The 23,598-nt window shown below is 39.0% G+C and overlaps 1 protein-coding gene across 1 annotated transcript; it reads right to left on the bottom strand.

Moving 5' to 3' along the window:
• Positions 1-11,570: 11,570 nt before the first annotated feature.
• kcna10a (potassium voltage-gated channel, shaker-related subfamily, member 10a) lies at positions 11,571-13,280 on the bottom strand (the record flags this gene model as incomplete). The annotated part of the gene is made up of 1 exon (XM_079173591.1): positions 11,571-13,280. One exon carries the CDS (start codon positions 13,278-13,280, stop codon positions 11,571-11,573), a length of 1,710 nt encoding a protein of 569 aa, XP_079029717.1.
• Between the last annotated feature and the right edge of the window lie 10,318 nt (positions 13,281-23,598).

Raw genomic sequence — 23,598 nt, 5'->3', positions numbered from 1 at the left:
GTTTGGGTTCTGGGCTTGGCATGGCCTAAGACATTTTACGTTCTTCTTTTTCAAAACATGTGTCTGTACCCTCAAGAAGAACATACAAGACCGGTAATACTGCTTCTTAGTTGAATCATTAGTCTGGATATTTTGTCTGATGCTTTCTGAATTACACCTTACTTATTTTACTAGAGCTTTTTGAGGTCCGTTGTTGCCTACTGTATACTGATATTTTCTTTGTAACATCTCTTGACCTGACTTGATTTGATGAAACTTGACTGGATTGATCTCGTTTTAGGGTGATGCTCACCATCCTGCTGCTGCAGTGGCTGATTACAACAGAATTTTAGGCTCCATTGAGGCATACTACTCCTCAGTAAGACTTTCTTTCTTCTGCCCATTGAGAAGATGTCGTTCCCCATCACAGCACAAAAAGAAACTAAAATGATTGTATATGTAGAGAGAGCCGCTAACTTCATATGTTTAGCTCACCTAGCAGAAATGTAAACACTGTATTCTTTGTGTTGCTGGTCAAATGTATTTTGTAAAGTTAAGCTGTTTTAAATGTGCATGTTGCCATTAAAGACAACAATTAAATGTCTCGAAGGTTGACTTTTGTTTGATTTAAAGGGGCTTTCATTTATATGTGATGGCCCCTCCAATCCACTAGGTGACCTATTGTGTCCTATTTGCTGCCTCTTTTTTAAAATCGTACAGGATCTGGTCGTCATCAGCTTCATGAGCCAGACCTGGGAAGGTGTAGTTTAGGGGATAAATGCTCACCACCTTCCCACAGAGTTCTCTTTCTTGGCTGACATAGCTGCTGTTTGATTTGTTTGCTTCAGAAATGTTCAGACTTCCACACACGCTTGCATTACTGAATAGTAGTGGCTTTCCACGTTTGTTCTGTTCTTTTTGATTACTTTGTAAATAAATTTGTTTTTATTACTTTTCTTCTCGTCTGGTCTCCCATTTTTGTTCCAGCCTTTGAGCCAGGATGTAATATATCTAAGCTTGTTAAAATGTTTCTATTATTTCGTACCACTGTATCGGTAGAGTGCAAACCTCCACTAACGCCTAATATTAGTGGTAATATTACAGTCAACATTGTCCTGAACATGTGGTAGAATAGTTGCAGTACATAAGCTAATCCAACAGACATCAAATTCACAAGCGGCATTAGACAGAAAACCTTCAGGAACATAACTAATGGCCAAGTCATTTCTGTTACCAACAAAAAAACTCACTGCTGACTGGTTCATCAGCTGATTAAAGTGTTGAATCATCCATTTATATGTATTAGTTGTCTAATTGTAGTGGAACATCCCAGACAAAAACATCACGTGCTGCTTCAATGAAGTTGTGAGTTAAGCTCCAGAGCACTCGTCTAGAGTGTTCCTAATTTCAATTCCTCTGGATGGTGACAAACTGTCCTGTGATGTGCTGTTTGAACACTGCAGTCTTTCTCTCATTGTCCCTTGAGAGAAAGCGTTCACTACTGCACTGCTACTGTTCATTGATTTGATATTCAGCCTCTGGAATGTCTTTTTAGAAGTTGTGGCGAGGTCAGCTGGGCAATGCTAGGCGTCACTCAGTGTTATGTCACTTTTTATGTTGTAGGAGCAGAAAACCATTGACTTCCTTTTCCCTCCAATATAACCAAGATCACAGTGCTTTTGGAATCATGTAGACTGCACATGAATAAATGGGGCTCCACTTATTTGTCTTGTAAAATGTTTTTTTTTGTTTTTGTTTTAAGCTATGCGTGGCTGTTAGCCTTTACCCAGCCTATGCTTGCTGCTGTTTCAATTTGAGAAACATTCAGCAATCAGTCAAGGCCATCACTGAGCTTAACATCTTTTAACAGCTGTACATTTACAGTAGATACAGACTACTGCTCTATGGGACAATCTTCTTCAGGCCTGCAACAGCTCATTCTGACCAAAAAAAACTTGATTCTGATTATTGGTATGATGGACATGGTCATTTTGGTGACTCATATGGTGACTATTAACTTTCTATTTAATCGTTTTTTATTCAAAAATAGGGAGTGGCTGGATTAATTCTGCCATAAATATATTCTTTTGAGATATGGGGGGAAGGTAAATGAAACTGCTGTAACTGTTACATGCAAGGTCCAAAAACAGGAGGACTCTGCTTCTTTCTCAAATGAAATATATGATCTTGCCCTCCTCCTCACCTCAATTTTTGCACACAGTCCATTTATATTGGCCTTCTCTCTTTCATATCTCTTATCATTTCCCAATAACAATGATTGAACTTACTTCTTGATGTTGACAATAAATGTTTGGACATCTGAAATGCCATTTCAGAAAGCAGCGACAAGATGGAGCGTCGAGCACAAGGTGGAGCACAACCACGGCTGTGATATCAGAAAGTCTACCAGATCTCTTGGCTAAACTGGGCCAGGAGAGTACACATCAAATCAACATAAAAAACTTTAGTTTGGTGATTTAGATTCAACTTTGTACATTGTACCTGCTGCCATTTAAAGCAGTATACTTTTTAGATGAATAAATCACGTTACTATTTTACAATGATTATTTGACTAGAAATGAGACTTTTGAATCCTTTATTTCTTGAGGGCTTCATTAGCTGAAAGATGAGCGACTGTAAATCCATTCTTGATCCGTTTTTATCAGCTGTTAGCAAAGAGAATAGTTTGTCTTTTGACCACAATTCCACCACATTCACACTTATTCGCACAAGTATTTTTCTGTCTTTTTTATGCCTTTGACATACAGATATGACAAAAAATGTAGGAATATGTCCCCGGTCAGACATAAACCAGAGACACTGCAGTTCATGATGTCTTAACCCCTAAGCTACACCAGATACACTTTGACCCATGATCTGCTAATCCACTTTAAAAACTCCTGCCTGAATGGCAACATGTGTTGTCACAGAGCCGGAAAAGAATATTTGATATCTGTGCTCCATGTCCTTTTAATACAGATGGCCTGCTGTTACCTGCAATTAGATCCTCTTAAATCATGAGTGTGGATGAGTTATACGGATTACACACACATCTGCCACTGTCGTACACCAGCCACTGATCTAGCCAGTCAGCCGGAAACCTGCTGGCTTTGTAAAGACAGACAGGAGACACAGCGTGGCGTCCGTGCAGCTGAAACATGCAGGGGTTCATACATTCAGGATATGCAGAAAAAGATTCTGTTAATTAAAAAGACATGACTCTTCTCTCCCCTCTTCCTGGACTATCAAGAGCCATAAAAATTTGATTTGAGGAAATTAATGACATTGGCTAAAATTAGAGCACGCTCTGCTCCGTCTCTCTCTGGCGATGATACCTCTAATAGTACATTTCACTAATCCGCCTTGCAACAGGGTGAACGGAGCGCATTTAGGTGATGGCACATGAGCAGACTGACATTTGGTTGTCATAGTTTTTGATTCCGATATTTAAAAAAGTGTGGGTTACTCTGTTTGACGGAGAGCAGAGGAGGGACTTTATGCTGATAAAGTGACGTTGCTTCACTGCTCCTGATCGATGCAGATGAAGTGATGCAGAGAAAAGAGGATAACCTTTGAGATGATGAAGAGGGGTTGTGACCTTTACCGCCTGACATCCAAAGTCTCCGTCTTGCTCTTTTTTTGTATTGACAAAAATCAATAGACCATCATATATAAGTTTGTGTTTGTGTATGTATGCTCACTGGTTTACACTTGAGAGGTTTAAGGTATTAGAGATATACTTTCATCATGTATAAACCTTTATGGCATTAGCTCAGATGGTGCATGTTTGCATAATATGGTTTACCGTGTGTCTGTGTGAGTGTGTGACGGAGACACAAAGTGTGTGTGGTATTCGTCACAGCGAGTATGTTTTCTCCATCGTCCGACTGCTGAAGGGAAGCCTTTTAACTCTCAGAATCCCATATTCTCAACTGCCACATAAACACTCGCAGTCCATCGGCCCCTCTCTTCAGATCACATGCACACCAACTTTATATTATTGCCACAATGACATTACAGTATGTCTGCAAGTTTCACGAAATTCCTCTTGAAATAATGTCATTGTATATCAATATCACAACTGTCTCTCTAAAGGGAATTCCTCTAAATTCAGTTGTCAACCACTTTGGCCCAGACTGAAACATCTCAACCACTTTTGGAATGGACACATTCAAAGCATTGAGAATGAATTCTTCTGACTTTGGTGATCCCCTATCTTTACCTCTAGCACCACCAGCTGGTCATTTAAAAAAATGAGTTCTTTCCTCCGTGTCACACAAACTCTCCATCTTCTGCCTCCTTTGTCTGTCTTCTCACTCGCTCCTCGTATCTCTCACTCCGGCGTGGAACTTTCCATCAAAGCATCTCGTTAATGATGGAGCACTCTCATGCATCTTTAAGCACTTGATAGGGATCTGTGCAGTTTCAGCTCTTTGATCACACAGTTTAGCTTGATTCTGTGAATTTCAAATTTGAGTTTGAATCCATGGAAATTATGAGGTTTAACAGTATTTCAAGTCAATTTCTAGTTATTGCAAGCTTAGTAATCTGGAGATCTTGGAAAAGGACAAAGGGCTCTTCATGTATACTGAGAGAACTTATGAGCAAGATAACTGCTTCTTAGTCTATTTTACTTTGAATATAGCATCACAGCATCCTCGTTTCTTCCTAATAGATTTTTCTTTCAGAACAGACATTTCGACAACAAGCCGGAAAAGCACAGGTGGAACTAATAACATTATCGATGGCTCCGGTTCAGCAATTATTGCAATACAAAGCAGCAATTGCTGTGATAAGATAATAAGCTGCGCCTCTGTTTGACATGTGAGAATGTCGGTTTGGGAAGCACAGAATTAGAGCGTGAGCATAATACAAATTGTTAACTGTGTCCTAATACAATAACAAATACAGACTATAGTGTTTTGTTAAAGAGTATTTTCATATAGAAATACCAGCAAAAAGGATGGCATTCCCATCACCCTCAGATGTACTTTGTGTTTAGAGCTGATTAGCATAAGGTACCATGCCAAACTAAGATGGTGAACATGGGAAACATACCTACTAAACATCGGCATGTTAACATTTGTCATTGCAAGCATGTTAGCAAGTACAAAGTACAGCTTGACAGAGCTGTAAGCATGGCAGTAGACTGTTCACATGTTGGTTATCATGAACATCTGAACAATTGTGAAAAGATATAAAAGAAAATGATTTTAAGACTCGCATGTGACCAACTATCACTCTGCGTTTGTTTGCCTGTCTTGAAGAAAGGTAATCTGTCGGATCTGTTAGGGATACATTTAGATTAATTCTTTCCACTCAATCAACAGGCAGACCTAAACAGATGTTGCAAGGTTTCACGAGGGAGCACAACTTGTGCATGTTTTAATGAATGGGTGTGTTCTTTGTGTGTATGTGCGTGTCCTCCGTGGATCTCTTAGACCTCAGTAGTACCCTGTGATTCAATTGAGTAAACAGCAACAGATTGACCGTTTTTTTTCTAATCATTTCCTCCTCCTGCTCTTTCGTCTTCCAAAGTCCAGTTGATTAGATGAAAAACACTGTCTTGATGATGCACTGAGGAACATACTCCTTGTAAAACAGACTGGCAACTCTCCATTTGTCTTAATTCTGACAGTTTACTCTTAATATCTTTTTCTCTCTTTACAGTACATCTCATAATTCACCTAAAACTTTGATAATTATATGACGTTGAAGAAATAACCCTGACACCTATAGTTACCTTCACTACAAAAGTACACAAGACAAAATAACCATTCATTTAGTTTCATCACTAATTCACTGGTTTAGTATGCAAACCACATAATAATCCAAAAATAATCAAAGACCTCCAAGGCAATGAGCAGGGGGATGAGCACATTAGGGATGGACTAATGCATATTAACCTGAGACAGAAGAATAGAAGATAGGATAAGCCTAGAGTTTTGAAGGAAAGGGGAATGAGCTCAACTGTTGGCGTCCAACAAAGACAAGGAGGTCCACAGCCACATCCGAGCCGGTCAAAGAGTGAGCAACACACATCCAAACCCATTCCAGGAATCAGCACACTTCTAGCTGCACATTGTTGAAAATCCAGATGGTTTTCGTTACAACTGCCATATTTACTTGCATATACAGTACATCACTGTTTTTTCTCTTTTGAGCAAAGATCGCCAGAAACTGGATTACATTTTTAGTTATGTCTTTTTTCAGCCACTCTCACTCCTCTTTCTGTTCTGCTCCATGCTGTTGTTAGTTTCTCCCCTTCCCGCAGCTCACAGGTGTGTTTGATTTATCGCCTCACTTTCTCCACCTTCTTTTCCTGTCAAGGTTGAAAAGACTTTTGATTTAAAAGGTGTATCCTCATGAGTAATGTGCCACAGTGTAATGCCCATAGGTTCAGTATTACATGTCTATTTGCAGACCTGTTTAATCTTTATAGTCAATTTCTTTGGTCAGATTTTATTTGTTCAAATTGAACATGTAAACAATTCTATCTAAATGCCATTGGCTATTGGAAAGTTGTATATTTTCAACCCTGTGAGTCTTTCCAGTAAAAAGGTCAGTAAAAAAAAAAAGAATGAAAAAACCAAGTGTAGCATTGTAAAACTTTTTTTGATCAATTCTGACTATGATAGAAAGGATTAGTCATCTACTGTGCGTTATTGTTGAGTCAGAGGTTACAACTTTAATGTATCCCATGACTGGTTGCAATGAAACATAGTTGTGTTCTGAGTTGGACTCACAAGATGATAAAAACATGTTTTTCCCAGGGTACATTCACTAAGAGTAATGTTATCTTTTCCCAGAGTGCCTGACACAATTACTTACTTATACAATTAAATTAATTTATACCCAGTGTAACCTGATTTGTTGGCTTCAGATTTCTCATCTTTCACTCTATTCATTTGCTCATCCAGGTCATGGTGACAAAAGTAATACAAAAATAAATAATCACAATTACAACAATTATGTATTATAAGCCAACTTATTGTCTTTACCACGCGGAAGAATTTAAATTTGAATGTTCAAGTCATAAACTGTTTGTCCGTCTTCCCTTTTGCTTTTTACACTGATTATGAACATCAGATTTGGTCTCAATATGAAACGTGGGAAAACTTAGTTTTCTGTACAAAACGCCCAAACAAAACATTTTGAAATAACAAATCCAAGTTTGAGTTTTTTTTCACCTGTACTGCCTGAGTGCACGCTATGACATCGGGCTACCAGACGCAGTTAATTATAGATGAAGACGAACACGCAGCATGACGCTAAGAGAAGGGAGGCCTTACATTAAACTGAAATCAACTGAGCAGTTCTTTCCTCCGTGTCACACAAACTCTCCATCTTCTGCCTCCTTTGTCTGTCTTCTCACTCGCTCCTCGTATCTCTCACTCCGGCGTGGAACTTTCCATCAAAGCATCTCGTTAATGATGGAGCACTCTCATGCATCTTTAAGCACTTGATAGGGATCTGTGCAGTTTCAGCTCTTTGATCACACAGTTTAGCTTGATTCTGTGAATTTCAAATTTGAGTTTGAATCCATGGAAATTATGAGGTTTAACAGTATTTCAAGTCAATTTCTAGTTATTGCAAGCTTAGTAATCTGGAGATCTTGGAAAAGGACAAAGGGCTCTTCATGTATACTGAGAGAACTTATGAGCAAGATAACTGCTTCTTAGTCTATTTTACTTTGAATATAGCATCACAGCATCCTCGTTTCTTCCTAATAGATTTTTCTTTCAGAACAGACATTTCGACAACAAGCCGGAAAAGCACAGGTGGAACTAATAACATTATCGATGGCTCCGGTTCAGCAATTATTGCAATACAAAGCAGCAATTGCTGTGATAAGATAATAAGCTACGTAGCTGTAATAAGCTGTAATAACAAATACAGACTATAGTGTTTTGTTAAAGAGTATTTTCAACATACACACTTCCCATTTTCCATGCTGACTGACCGATAACGTCTTTATGAACACACGTTCTTTTGTGTAGCGTGCTGTCTGCTGAAAGGAGAAAAATATGTGACATCAAAATATAAAGTTAAAATGTTCAAATAAGTTCTTCGAGGAAAAAGCTTTTTTTTAAAGTTACATAACACAACTGCCAACTTTATCCTCTCAGGGGAAGGTCTTTTTTTTGTGTGTGTGTGTGTGTGTGTGTGAACATACAGATGTATGTGTGTAACCTCTTTCCGCACTTGCTTGTAACTAAATCTATGTGGCCCGATAGTCCCTTACCAGAGACCAAGGTAGCGTGTGAACTCTGCTCTCGTCTTTTCCCAAGTGTCATTCATCCTTCCTTTCTCTCTTTTCATCACCAGCTGTTTTCATTATTTGTCCTTGGATAGACCTAATTTCTTTCGGCCACGTAGTAATAATCTGGGTCATACATCCATTCATGATTTAGGGTTCCTGTTTAGTTCTGCGATTGAAAACACAATTTTGGGGATTGAGAGTTGCCATAATACTTGTCTGCTTTCTTCAGCAGCACTCTGAGAGTCTGAATGTTGGAAACACTGTGTTTGTGTTATTGCTCACAACCCTGCATAATAACACAACAGTTGCAATGTGACACAGAATAAGATTCAGCTCTAAAGTGGCCTGTGAGTACATCTTAATCTGCATTGCTAATTAGACATTTCTTGCAAATCGAAACTTGTTTAGTATATCGCCAGACGCCCTGTAAATGTAATGTACTGCTTAAAATGTATATTCTGCATGAACATGGAAAGCATACCTTGATATTTCAGGAATGTGGTCACACATAGGTTTATGCCATTTAGCCACTCGTGTCTTATACATATCCGGATCTGCACTGTAAAAGGTGTTTCTATACCAGATCTCTTGGCTATAAAAATATGAAAGGTTTCATACAAATTCATATAAAAACTGCTTCCTGAAATGTTTCTATTGAAATGACGAAATGACGTCCCTGGCATCATGTGTTATGTCTTTTATCAGTTGTGTGACATACAGTAGATTTGCCCTTCATTCAGAAGCATTTCTTCACTCCACCATTACTCATCAGCAGAGCTCAGTAAATATTTGGTTGGTTATGCTGCAGAAACGTCTTTGCATATTAGCGACAGAAAAAACACCACTGCTGTCATAAGACATCGTCTAATTATGCTCTATTACCTGAATACTGTGCACAAACATATCTTTCACTTTGCCCACTAGCTACTATGAATATGCACAACACAATTTTCATTGTAATTTGGTAATACTAAATCCGACAGTGTTTTATAACATAAGGAGTCTGTTGCTTTTTACTCTGCATCACCCTTGAAGGAAGCAAGTGCTTCTTTTAGGATCCTGTTGGTGATTGTTTTATCTGAAAAATAGGTAATAAGTATTACTAATAAGTATTTACCAAATGTATACGTTTAGCTTCGGAGCCTTTGTCGGCCTGAGACGAGGTGTTGAGGTGAGTCCAGAGAGAAGGGTATCGGGTGAAGCTAACAGGCATCAATAACTAGAGAACTACTCCATGTCAACCGAAGACTTGGCTGACTTCCAACGATACTTTGTGTGTGTGTGTGTGTGTGTGTGTGTACTAACATTACAGTAAAAGCAGAGACAGGTTACTGAAAGCAATGACGAATTGTCCCCTGAAGGGAAACACCGATGGAGATAAGAAGAAAATAAAAGAACGCTAACTGCCTCTCGGTCTCTCACAAACACACACGTGCACACAAACACACACCTTTCTATAAACACATGAGCGCACATTAAACAAGAGAGGACATGATTTAAAATCCAAGAATATATTGCATACATTATAGTAAACTGTATACTGAAATGTTATCATGTATACAAATAGAAATACAGTGTAATGGTCTTGTTGGTGTAATAAGCTTCTAGCCATGACAACACAGGCCTGAGGCCTCTGAACGTTTTGAACAACAGTGACTTTACAGACAAGGGACTATCTTAAAAATATATCATCATCAGCATGAAACCAATTGTAAAACACACAGAAAACACATACACATACAGTACATATAATCTTGGATCATATGCTCAACTAGAAATTCAGACATTACACAGGTCTGTGATTTCGAGATGACATCATATTCCGTGAGCCCAATCGATACGCCACTTTTCTCCTTTTCCAAAAATTATATTATTATCGGAAAATGTGTTATAAAAGAAAAACTTATGAAACAAACCACCAGAACATTACACCGATACAGCATAATTGACACTTTCTTCTCCAAAACAAGACGGATCATGGGACATTGTGCCCTGTAATGTCCCCCGGCCTCATAACAGTTCCCTTTATTCAGCAATTATCTTTGGTTTCTTAATCTCGCTATCAATTTCAGTGTTTTTTATCATGGTCTCAGTGTAAGGCATACTTCATTAATACGATTTACACTAATTGACAAAAATAATGATGTTTATCAGGACAGTAAAACAGATGGGATCCACTTTGGATATGTTAAATTGTATTTATGGTCAGGATGCATTTCTTTGTTGGACAGCATTGTGGAAAATAACTCTCACAAACAAATGCTAGAATGGAGAGAGGTTGCAACGTCTACATTTTCAACCAAGCTAAACCAGCAAAAATACTGAGCATATACGCATGACAAACATATATATTACACTGAGATTATGTATGGCAAAGTCAACAATATGCTAAAATAAATTAAGGCACCCCATTATAATACATAGTGTGGAGTCAGTTCATCTGCTAACATTAGTGGAGTATTGTTATCCACGCTACTCATCAAAGAGGATGAATAAATACAATAGCTATTATGTTTTAAATCAATAAATACAGAAGGGATATACAGTAAACTACAACTATACACAAGTTACTTACAGGAACATTGTGTTGTTTTTGTTAATGTTATTTTTACAACCGTGGTCTTATTTGTGTAGGATTGGCCATCAATCGGATCAGTTACAATTTCACACAGTCACAGAACATATTCTGAAGTTGACAAAAAGGCATTGACCAAATTGTCCAACATAAATGTCTTTAATAGTGTAACATGACCTGCTGCTCACACTTCCTTAACCTATAAATCATCATAATCAGATAATGTATTAGCTATTCCAGCATTCTTTACCTTTCATTAAGTTTGACTGTTTTGAAACAATATTTTATGACCCCAGAAGACACTGTTTTATAGTTGTGATAAAAGTCAATTTCACCACAAATATCAGTGATGATGTGCAAACTGTTATAAGCAAAAGGATTAATGGCCAAGACATTGAAAATAAGACGAAAATAATAAATAAACCTTATGTTTCTATGCAACTAAAGAAGAGTCCTAAACTTATGTTGACATACAACCCTGAACATGAACATAGCTGAATTCTACAGCTTGTCTTATTTTCAAAGTGTAATTTTCAAATTAGACAGAAAAGAGGTAAGTACAGTACATTCTGGATATCCTTGTAAAACTTTTTTATTTTATAAAGTACAAATATTTTATATCATTGATCCTATTAGACCCTTATTTGAGGGAAATCATTTCATCAGTTCATTTCCTCTATATTCTCATTTCTCTTGAATATTCCTCAGTCTCTAACTCTAAATTGTGTTCAGTTATTTCCCTTTGTCGGTCCGTCAGATGCCGTTGGATTTACTGAGCGAGGTGTTGCTACCCTCTTTGGTATCTGTAACAGCCTTCATGGCTTGCTCAACAGCATCTGTCAGGGGCAACTTGTCCTCTGCTTCCGTCTCTCTGTGGTAGAAGTAGTTGAAGTTGGAAACAATGACGGGAACAGGCAAAGCAATGGTCAGCACACCTGCGATGGCACACAGCGTGCCGACCATTTTCCCCCCCATGGTAATGGGACACATGTCCCCGTAGCCTACAGTTGTCATGGTAACCACAGCCCACCAGAAGCCATCAGGTATGCTAACAAACTGGGTGTTCGGCTCATCTACCTCAGCAAAGTAGATAGCACTGGAGAAGAGGATGACTCCGATGAAGAGGAAGAAGATTAACAAGCCCAGCTCACGCATGCTGGCCTTCAGAGTCTGTCCCAGGATCTGCAGCCCCTTGGAGTGACGTGAGAGTTTGAATATACGAAACACCCTGACCAGACGGATGATACGCAGAATGGCCAAAGACATGTTCTGTCCTGAGCTCTCTTGTGGCGTTGAGATCAATTCTGTAATCACGGTAACAAAATAAGGGATTATGGATACAATGTCAATGATGTTCATGAGGTTGTTGAAAAATTCCCTTTTGCTAGGACAGACGACAAATCTCACACACAGTTCAAAGAAGAACCAAGCAATGCAGGCAGACTCAATGATGAAGAAAGGATCGGAGAAAGTTGTGGGCTTTGCACCAGATGCAGCCACAGAACTGTGAAATCTAGATTGGTTGAAAGGCAGAACTGCTGTGTGCACAATTGGGTCAGAGTCATCTCTGAACTCTGGCAGCGTTTCCATGCAAAAAATAATGATAGATATGACAATAACAAAAACCGACACCAGTGCTACACCTCGGGCTGCATTCGAGCTCTCTGGGTACTCAAACAGCAACCAGAATTGCCTGTACACATCATTATTAGGTAAAGGGATCTCAACATCCTTTATGAATCCTTCATCTTCTCTGAACTGCTCCATGGCCTCCATTCCAAGCTCGTAGAACACAATTTCATCTGTAAACACATCCAGGGGAACGTTAGCCGGACGTCTGATCTTACCCCCTGACTGGTAATAATACAAGATGCCGTCAAAGCTTGGTCGATTCCGATCAAAGAAGTACTCGTTCCTCATTGGATCAAAGTAGTCCATCCTCTTTAAAGGATCACCTAGCAGCGTCTCAGGAAACTGGTCCAAAGTTTTGAGCTGCGTCTCAAAACGAAGACCGGCGATGTTGATGATTACTTTCTGGTCTCCGTCATCCAGCCCTTTTTTATCCATAAACAGATCCTCGCAGCAATCTTTTGCAAGCCGGCTGAAGATGGTCTCACTCTCCTTAGTGCCCTCACTGTTTAGCAGCAATTTCCAGTTTGAGATCATACTGGCGCAGCTACTGTGCCCTTGTCTGCTTAGAGTTGGCATCTTTGGGGACTGGGGTACTCCTAGTGTCTGTGTGTGTGGAATGGGTATAGATGAGGTGGATTCCCAAATGCAGGAGGGGACGGGTGTGGAGGAAAGCTGAGAGGCTCGCATAAGGTAGTTGCTGCCTGGGCTGCTGTGCTCTGGAGGCAAGTCCACTGTGAGAGCTGTGGTCTCATCAGCGTAGGAGTCCACCTCATCCTCAAAGCTGCCATCAAGATCATCTAGGCTCTCAAAGTCTACCAGGGCCACATCCATGGCTCCAGTTCAGCCAGTGCAAAGCCTTGGTACCCCAGGATAACACAATCTCTCTCTCACACACACACACACACACACACACACACACACAAACACACAGATGGACAGATGGGAGGCTCAGTCACCAGAATCAGCAGCAGGGCACCAGAGCTCTTCAGCAAAGCACTTACAGTCACAGGAAAAATGTAAACACCTGTAGAGTGAGAGACAGAGAAAGAGAGTCAGTGTGTTTTGTTCAATGGTTAAATGTTTGTTCTGTGTTTATTGTCATCATCCGACAAGTATATGACATTGGACAGCAGATGTTCTATCAAAACTCCTTGTTTCTTAGATACCCAACTCTCCGGAAACCAGCAGAAAGAGAAAAGCGACGGGGAGAGGGAGACACAGAAATGTGGGAAGAAAGAGGAGGACGAGGGTGAGGCAGCTTGAAGATGTAAAGAAAGAAAGAAAATGGAGATTATAAAATAATCAATCTTTTTGAAAGAAAGACAAACTTCTTGCTACTTTTTTCCACAGTTATGGTGTTTTATCAACACACTGTGATGAGTCATGTAACTGTGAAACACGAAGACAACAAACATAAAACAAGACTAGCTAATGGAGGGCTTATCTGTTACATGCTTGAATATCTTTGTCAAATTGTTGGCATACACTCAGGATATTTTCTGCCCCAAAAATGAAACTAGCTCTTTCAACTCCTAATCTAATGTACATACACAGTATTTCACTTGCATACGTGCCCACACGCATTATTTCTCTATCTCACACATAGACATAATCACAAGCATAACCCTCAAAGAGAATCAAGGTACGCGGCCTGTAATAACCCCAATGCAGGCTGTAGAAGGAGAGAGCATCTCAGGGTAACTGGGTCTGCGCATACATTAGTGCATAATTAACTGGCTGTACAGTGATAGCTCGGGTCAAGCTTCCCCAAGACACCAGGGGTCACATTTATACTGCAATATGACACATTACTTCTTCTGGAAATACACTCTGCTCCTATTGTGCCATGCATGTGTATCTGGATTTAAACTGACCTGAGCTAGTGTGACTTCTCATCAGCAAGATTACATTTAATAGTAAGCTGCTCTTTGAGGTGTGCATCAATTAGTGTGAATGCATTTGTCTAAATGTGTGTGTGTGTCTGTGTGTGTGTGTGTGTGTGTGTGTGTGTGCAGTGCATATATTGTACATGTGTGATTGTGTGTGACTGAGTGCTGACGCCTAATAAAGATGTCTAATTAAAAACCAGTGCCATCTAAAACCAGTGCCAGTGATAGCAATACTTCTGGGAAAAAGAAAGGGGGGGGGGGGAGAGATGGGCCGGCTGAGTGGATAAAGAGCATGACATGAAAATTGTTGGGAAGAAGGATGTGGGTGGATGGATTGGGCGGGATGAGGACAGAATTCAAGACAAGGGAAGGAAAGTGACAATAAGACAGAGTGGGAGTTGATAGGTGGGTGGATAGACAGGATGATGAGAGAGCAACCCTGACAAGGAAAGAGGGGCAGTTTATCAAGAGCAGACGAAACAAACGACAATGAAGGGTAAAAGACACAACATCTGTGATGGATTGTGCACACGGGAAGAGGGCTCAATCAAAATGAGTAAAGACGTCCAGTAGGATTGCACCTATGATAAAATGTCATGATGAAAGCCATGTGAAATGTTAAATCAAATCAACACCTCCTCCCCTCTTAAACCACAAGAAGAACCTTCTCATGATTCTAAAATAGAAGTTGCACAAGAAGACACTTGCTCTGGGATCAATACCTGGAAATTAGCCAATGATATTGCACTGCTCGACCAATTCCTAATGTTTTTCCAATAATTCAATATGCCGAACGAACTGCCGACCCTTGGATGTCTGTCTCAGAAAGTAACGGAAAGACGTATGATTGCTGTGACTCACCAAAAGGACAAAAGGTTTCCAAAACAGATTGTGGTATTTACCTTTAACTCGAGCTAGGTCACAGCTCTTTTGAAAGTTCTATGTTTAGGTTAAGATTCTGCCTTCTCCTAAAAACAGAGTGAAATCTGACTCAAGACATGTGAAATATGATAAAAGCTGCAATGCCAAGCTGCTCCCTTTTCTGTTAAAAGAAGAAACGAAATGGGAACTTAACTGCCTAAACAAGCTCAACATTGCCCACTGCAATAAGACTTTACAGTCAATCACCTCTGGCCAAATCAATCACACAACTATAACACCGTTACACTGTTGTTTGTTTGTTTGGTTAAATCTTTGCACTATTGTTTAGTTAGTTAATTTAATATTGTTCTATTTTATTGTATATATTATGCATTTTTATATTTAATATTTCCCCTTGCGGGATTAATAAAGTAACTTACTATCTATCTATCTATCTATCTATCTATCTATCTATCTATCTATCTATCTATCTATCTATCTATCTATCTATCTATCTATCTCTAGACAGAATAACAAGCAAGCAGCACACCCCTTACCTTCCTGAGCAAGAAGTCTACTGACCATGTGTGTGTACAATATGCTGAAAAAAGCAAAAAACAGGACAGGGAGAAAAAAGGTTCTTGAAAAGTTCTGCCACTGCGGTAGCTTTCTGCTTCCTCCTCAATTGACATCAGAAAGACTGACCTATAACAGACTACATTGGGTAACCTTATGCTGGACTAGAAACTAGAGCTGTGGCCAAGGCTACACGCAGACACACACAACACACATGCAAACAAGCATGCACACAGGTCACAGGAAAGAAGCAGAAAGAAATCTGTCAATATTGTGCCATTTATATTTTTGTATACAAGTGTGTGTCTGTGTTTGTGTGTCTAAGTACCTGTATATATATATAATAATAATAATAATAATAATAATACATTTTATTTGTATAGCGCTTTAAAAGGCACTCAAAGATATTTTACATGGTAAAAACAGAAACAATAAAAGCAATTATAATAAGAACAAAATAGATGACGTCATAACAGTAACGTCAAATATATAACAGTATATAACAGTATATATATATATATATACCGTATATATGTATATATATGTGTGTGTGTGTGTGTGTGTGTGTGTGTGTGGTGTGAGTGTGTGTGTGTCTGACATGTGTGCCCTAAGCCATCTCTTAGTGATCTGTGCTCAAGGCCTTCTAGAGTGGAATGGAGCGATTAGATCCTCAAATCTCTCCATGCTTGACTCACCCTACATACGCACACATTCCCGTCCTTCTATCTTTGTGAGGACACTCATTGCCATAATGCTTTCCCGACCCCCTTACCCTAAACTTAACTATCACAACTAAATGCCCAGCCCCAACCCTTAACATACCATACCCTGACCCTTACCCTAACCGTAACCTAAGTCTAATAAGTCTAAACCCTAAAACAGGCCTTTATTAAAGAAGTGAGGACTAATGTCTAAAACTCAAATTGGTCCTCACAAAAAAAGATGTGCAAGTACACACACACACACACACACACACACACACACACACACACACACACACACACACACACACACACACACACACACACACACACACACACAAGCTGTATCCCTATCTGACTGATTCACAGTTTCACAATAAATAATTAATGTTTAACAACTCCATTGACATGTTCAAAGAATGATGAGAGAGTAACATGGGTAACCCACATAGCTTTCTACTTTTAACTTTCAAAGATATTACCGCCTGCTTCAACTCTTTTTTTTAACTATACACCTTGTGAACACAAAGGTCAGTGTGATACCGTCCACAATTAGAGCAGGAAAAAAGGAGGAATTTAATCTCTTAAAGTGACCCTCTTAGTATTTTTTGGCATCCGCGGTGTACATAAATGATCTGAGCGTCTGAGTGTCTGAGTGACACTCAGACACACTCGGCCATACCTCCCTGTCCTCACGCCATAAAATATATTTGTACACACAGGCATGTCAGGAAGCTTCCACCCCACTCTCATCATTTACAAGAGCATGTGTGAACAACTACTGTGGAGAGTCTTGTCAACGCTGTTTATCAACATGTCTTGTTCTATTTCCATTTGTCGAATGACAAGAATGAAATCCCTTCATGCCCGTCAGTTCAATTTTTGAGTTATAAAAGGACTCATTCAAGGGTATAAACGAGGGCTCTTTATGTTTTTCAGCCAAAAAAGTGTCAATGTGAGAACACTAACGCCCCACTAAATCAATTACACAGTCAAACTTGCTTAACGTTTCTTTTCTTTAGGATTTTCTTAGTGTTCTTTCTGTCATATTCTCTTCCAAATCATTGTATTATATTATGATTCCATGTATTTGTATGTTAATTGATGGCAGTATACCTGCATATCTGCAAATGCTTAAGCAAACAAAAGAAAAATCTACACGAAAATAATGTAATCAATGTGGACACAATATAAAAGGAATCTAGATGTTGTGCATTGATTGAAAACACATGATAGACTTTTTCTAGATTACATGACACATGCTGTACATTTGTTCATTATTAAAATGATGCATATTAGCAAACATATTCTATTTAGATCAATTGAATGGGTTCTTAAACATAAAAAACACAAACTCTTCCTACCGTAATGAGGTTAAAATGTATATGCATTTTAACATTGCATTACCACAATCAAATGTGATGTTAACACCATGGAATTTAAAATGAACCTACTTCCATTTGATTAATGACATTAAACCACATTTTAAAAGGCAGGCTGTCTGAAGTTCTGTGCTGAAGTCTTGAATTACATTCATTTAACAGATCAGTGGGCAAGGAAGTGATTTGTGGGTTAACAGGGTTTATAAAAAAACAAATCAGAATAAATCAGAATAAAACAATTAATGAAGAGATATTTAAGATATAATATATGTGGACATACACAGTATATCATATACTATAATACATTTGCATATACATGGAAAAAGATACTTGCAGCTCTACTGTGAGGACAACTGCTTCTAAGGAGGCAGTGTGACCTTGACTTGTGTTAGCAAAGCGTATAACAGAGGTGTCATATGGGGCCCCTGCCAACCCATGGTGGTCCCATTCTTGCCATGCTATTTATAACACGGGGGGTCATAGTGGGAGCAACCCATGAGATAACAACTCTTAATACATGTGCACACAAATACAGGCATGCACTTCACATAGTTAGCAGGAAGAAAATACATGTGGGACAGTATGGGAGTCTATCGGAAATACGTTTTTTTTCATGCCGAGCTGAGCAACTGTGCATTTCAGTAAGCTGAGCGCAGTGACTTTACCACATGTGTAAACATGAGCAGATGTTCAGGCAGATCTAGCTTAACTACAATCCTTTGCTATAGCTGGTCGGCAAGAGAAGCATGTGGAGAAGAGATCTTACAAATTAAAATGATGATGATAATAATAATAATAATAATAACAATAACAACAATAGTACTACAAATAATAATTGTAATAATTGTATCACATTTACTTAAAATGAACCTTTTCCAACCCAGGATTTGCTATATAAACCATTGTAACACCAATGTCACTGTCTTAAAATGCGTCATGCCCACTCGTTGTCTCCACATAACACACATAGTGCTTGTCTCCGACTGAGCGGATTAAAGTAATATCCTCCCCATAAAGAGACAACAAACAACATGTCCATGTCGTTAGTTGACTTTAAAGCTCTTTGTTGACTGAGTAGGAACGAGACTGTGGACTTCAGAGCTTTTAACGCATGAAAGGTTTAAGAGCCAAAGAGGTCAAGCATGATACATGTAAAGTTTATTACAGTCATTATGCCTCCCAAACCCTCAGCTCTGACAGTAGCTGGAAGGTGGGTTTTCACGTGTGTTTTTGTGTGTGTGTGTGTGTGTGTGTGTGTGTGTGTGTGTGTGTGGGTGTTTGTGTGTCGAAAGTAATTCCACTCAGGCTTGAGGTTTCACAGGCTTCATTAAATTTTCAAGTGATCTTTTGCTTGCTGCTGATCCTGGGGAAAATCCTAACATTTTGATCTCAATCGATCTCAGGTCTGCCTTTGTCATCAGTTGTGAGTAACCTGGAGAGATTGGTGGAAATATGCCTAATATATGGACACTTTTATCCCAGTTACTTATCTAGTATAAGTTAGATGACAATGCACTGATACATAATAATATTACGCTAAACTATAATCTACATAGACTATATACCTAAACTGTGATGCAAATTTGCTTAAAGCTTCCACTGATGAAGCCGTTTCAATTTAGCATGTCTCCTGTTTAACAAATAGTCCACACTTTACGAAATAATATTCATTATTACAAGAATAAATCTGCAGTGTGCCAGATGTTTGCAGCTGAGCCCAGTTGGTGATTTTGTTAAGTGCGCTAGCACAAGTGTAAAAGCATTGGGGTTAACTTTTCATTCTGTCAAAAGAACTACAGGGGGCATTCTCTCCTCGAGGTCAAATAAATACAGTATGGTTGACATTGTATGCTGGACTTTTTGTTATGTCCCTGTGTTCTGGGGGGGGGGGGGGGGGGGTCTCTGGCCGTGTGAGGGCATTGGTTGGTAGAGCTAGTATTTTTGGACCCTGAAGATTTTTACCCTATTAAGCAGATTAATGCAGGCTGGGTAGCTCAGTGCTATAAGCCGAGGGATCCCTTCTGTCAGATCAACACAGATACTAGCGGGCCATCACAGACAGGCACACGTACACAAATAACACACACACACACACACATAGGGAAACCTAAGGCTGCCCGAGTCACATATTTATACCTCAATTCTCCATATTTCTATATCTGTCAGACAGAATATATAGAGCAATATGTTCACTTGTAACATCTTACAACTGATATGTCATCAGAATCTATGTGTAGGAACTAAAGTGTATTTCAGGTACGCTTAAAAGAAGACTCCATGGATTTAAGATTACACTCTATAACAGTGTTAGACTCAAAACAGGCAAAAAACACAACAGAATACAGGATCAAATCAGATGCATCAGTTGGGTTGGAGATTTGGGGGCGTTATGCTAGTAGCAGCTAATGTAGCTTGAAATGCTAGCCTCTAGAAGAGACAAGAAGCGGGCTACAGAAGTCTAGTACGATCACTTCTTTTTAACTCCACGCCCCCAATGTTTTTTATTTTCAAACTTCAGCTCCAACCGACGCCCCGACTCCCTCTGATGCCACTTCTTTTCCCCACGATGCAGTGGTACTCTCCAAGACCTGTAAAGAGTTCATCTTTGAGCTTAAGCAACACAAAAACAAACACTTGGGGATTAGGGAAAGATTGAGGTCTTGGTTCAACAATAAAAATTAGAGCTGCTGATCAATTGATTAATAGAAGTGTAATTGTTTTACACGATTTTTATGAATCATTCCCGCTGCTCGTTTCTTTGTGATAACTATATTTGGGATTTGGACTGTTAGTCTAATAATACAAAGTATTGAATACAGTTTGGCTGTGGGAAATCATGACATGGATTTTTCACTATTTATTTTCTTTTTTTTAATAAGACATAATAATGAATCGATTAATTGTGCAAGCAGTTGGCGGATTAATAGCTAATTAGAAAAATCTATCTATTGCTGAATTCATTCATACTGAAATATGAATTACAAATATCAATTTGGTAATGCAGTTCACATAAACAGAACCACAAACTGTCTAATTAATGAAACAAAAAATATATGTAAAATGGACTCTAAATGATCTTTATTGTGGGACAGTTATATGAGGGGACACTATGAGATTGTGTGTGTGTGTGTGTGTGTGTGTGTGTGTGTTGCGCTATAGCAAAGAGTACACTGTGAATGAAAACCATGCGACGCAATGATGAAACATTAATGTGTTCAAAATTTCAAAATGTGAATGCGTGATTGAGTGCACACTGAAGTAGAAAAAATCAATTATTTTTATTCGCAGCTGATGATGACTTTTAAGGATTATTGGTTTTTGGAACATTAATTACTGTACCTACCTATCATTCGTGTTAAGCTAAAAAATACACTTTGGTATACTTCATACTAGTAGAATAAAGTATACAGGAATTATTAAACTGTATCATTGTCACTCCTGTAGTTAATTAATTATAAATGATTCAGTAATGCTCTTGACATTATTGTCAATGTGTAAAATTTGACTTGCTCATTCGTAGCCCCCTTGCTGCCACATGATCATTTATTTTCCCATCATTTTGAATGCACAGACAGAGAGAGAGCTGACAAACTGCTAGAAAACATTTAAATAACATTTTGCCCATATGTCTGTCTGGGGCAGATTTGTGGTCTACGTGCAGTCTCCACAACGCATTCATAAGACGTAAGCTGCTGATGCTGACGTGGGTGTGTCTGCAGGCTCCAGGCCAAGTCCCAGTGCACAGCAGCTGGGACCAAAATCCTCCCTTGGCCTTTTGACAAGAGACAGACCGACACACAGACACACACACACACACACACACACACACACACACACACACACACACACACACACACACACACACACACACACACACACACAGACACACAAAATCACTTCTTTCCTGATAAATACAAAACTTCCTGCGGAGCATCCAATAACAGAACATTGTAGGCCTACTTTTGACAAAGACAAGACTGGAGGAAATGATACAGGCTAACCAACAGGTGCAAACTACGGTCATTCATTCAATCAGAGGAATAAATCAACAATTTCTTACAAGACCATTCACTTCAATTGCAAAAACATCCGCAACAAACCTGGAACAAAGCTTGTGACTGTATTTCAGATCAAGAATACATGCCTTTCAATCAGAAGAAGTAAACATAAATCCATCTAATAGTGCTGGAGTAATCACACCGATAGCATACTGCCTAATGCTCTGGTTTCATAAAAAATACATATTATGTCTGAGGTAAGAAGACATTTACCATATGCCAACTGCAATGTAGTTATATTGTTTCTTGTTACTCCTAGATGTGGACAAACAATGAACGCTGCTAGTTGTTTGAGTATTGAAACATAAAGACACGTCAGCTCTTGTTATTTGACGGGGCTTCCTCAATTACTGGCATTGATGTGCCAGCATGGGTCTGTCTGTAGGATGACACTGTGAAAAACACCCACCTCACGTGCAGAAAACATAGCCAGCAAGTATTATCAAGGCATAGAGTAGCTGTGCATAAACAACATATATTACCAACTATTTCTTCATGATATGGATAGGATCAAATTAATAGCCCATCGGGTCATACTCTAAAAAAGTAGGATCTCATCACTCTTTGTTTTAAGGTCTGATGTGATTTAGCGGAATCTAGCAGTGAGGTTACAGATTGCAACCAACTGAAACTTCTTAAGTGTGCCAAGTGCGCAGGAGAACAATGGTGGCTGACGCGAAAACACAAAAATGCGAATGGTCCTATCTAGAGCTATGTTCGGTTTGTCCATTCTGGGCTACTGTAGACAAATAGCTGTATCTAAGATGACAAAAACACAATGACTGTTATTTACAGGTAATTATACATTAAAGAAAGCTTACTTAATAATATAATATTACATTTTTCAAACTGATCCCCCTAAGTGCTACAAACTGTACCTTTAATAAGTGATCTGTTTAGGTATTGATTCTGTTTTTTGAAACAAGGGTAACTGAAGAGTGAACAAGTGAACATATCTCTCTCCATTACAAGGATTTTTGTCTTTGAGCTGGAATGACATGTTGCAATGAACATTTTGCAGCCATAAATGCATCATCAATTTGTCTGTAGCTCAGGAAGAAAAATACAATTCAACAACCATGTGAGTCTGTCCTCTCTGTCACTTCTGTTGCATCAGCAATGTTGTGCTGCGTCTGCCTGCATCTCACTAATTTCTTCTCAAACATTCATATAAGGTCTCTTCATGTTACTTAACATCTTCATCGAACTCTTTCTGACCTTTGCCTATCATCATGAAGTAACATAAAACAAAAAGGTTAAATATCGTCATTTAGATTTACCTCAAAAGCAGTGAAACACACACACACACACACACTTGCTCTCATCCTTCCCACCGTACACACCCCCCACCCTGGCGTTCCTCCTCCACATTAGGGATTAAGCGGTATCATTCACAGAAATATAAATATATTTTTTTAGAAGCCTTTTTTGTCCCAAATCCCGACTAGGAAATTATGGCCATCTGGTCTGACTCTCTATTACATATCACTAATCTCAGGTGGCGTACAAACAGCTAACAGACGTCTATGATATCCAGAGAGAAACACACACAGATGCCAAATTGTGGCAAGCATATTCAGTGAGTCTCCACATCTGCTTATAACTATATCACACATACTGTACCACTTTCTGACCTCTTTTTGTCCTCTCTCAGTAACAGTTTACTAACTTGGACAGCGTGG

This window comes from Pholis gunnellus, assembly GCF_910591455.1.
Source record: "Pholis gunnellus genome assembly, chromosome: 2".
Classification (NCBI taxonomy): Eukaryota; Metazoa; Chordata; class Actinopteri; order Perciformes; family Pholidae; genus Pholis; species Pholis gunnellus.
This window is presented reverse-complemented; position numbering and strand designations above follow the sequence as displayed.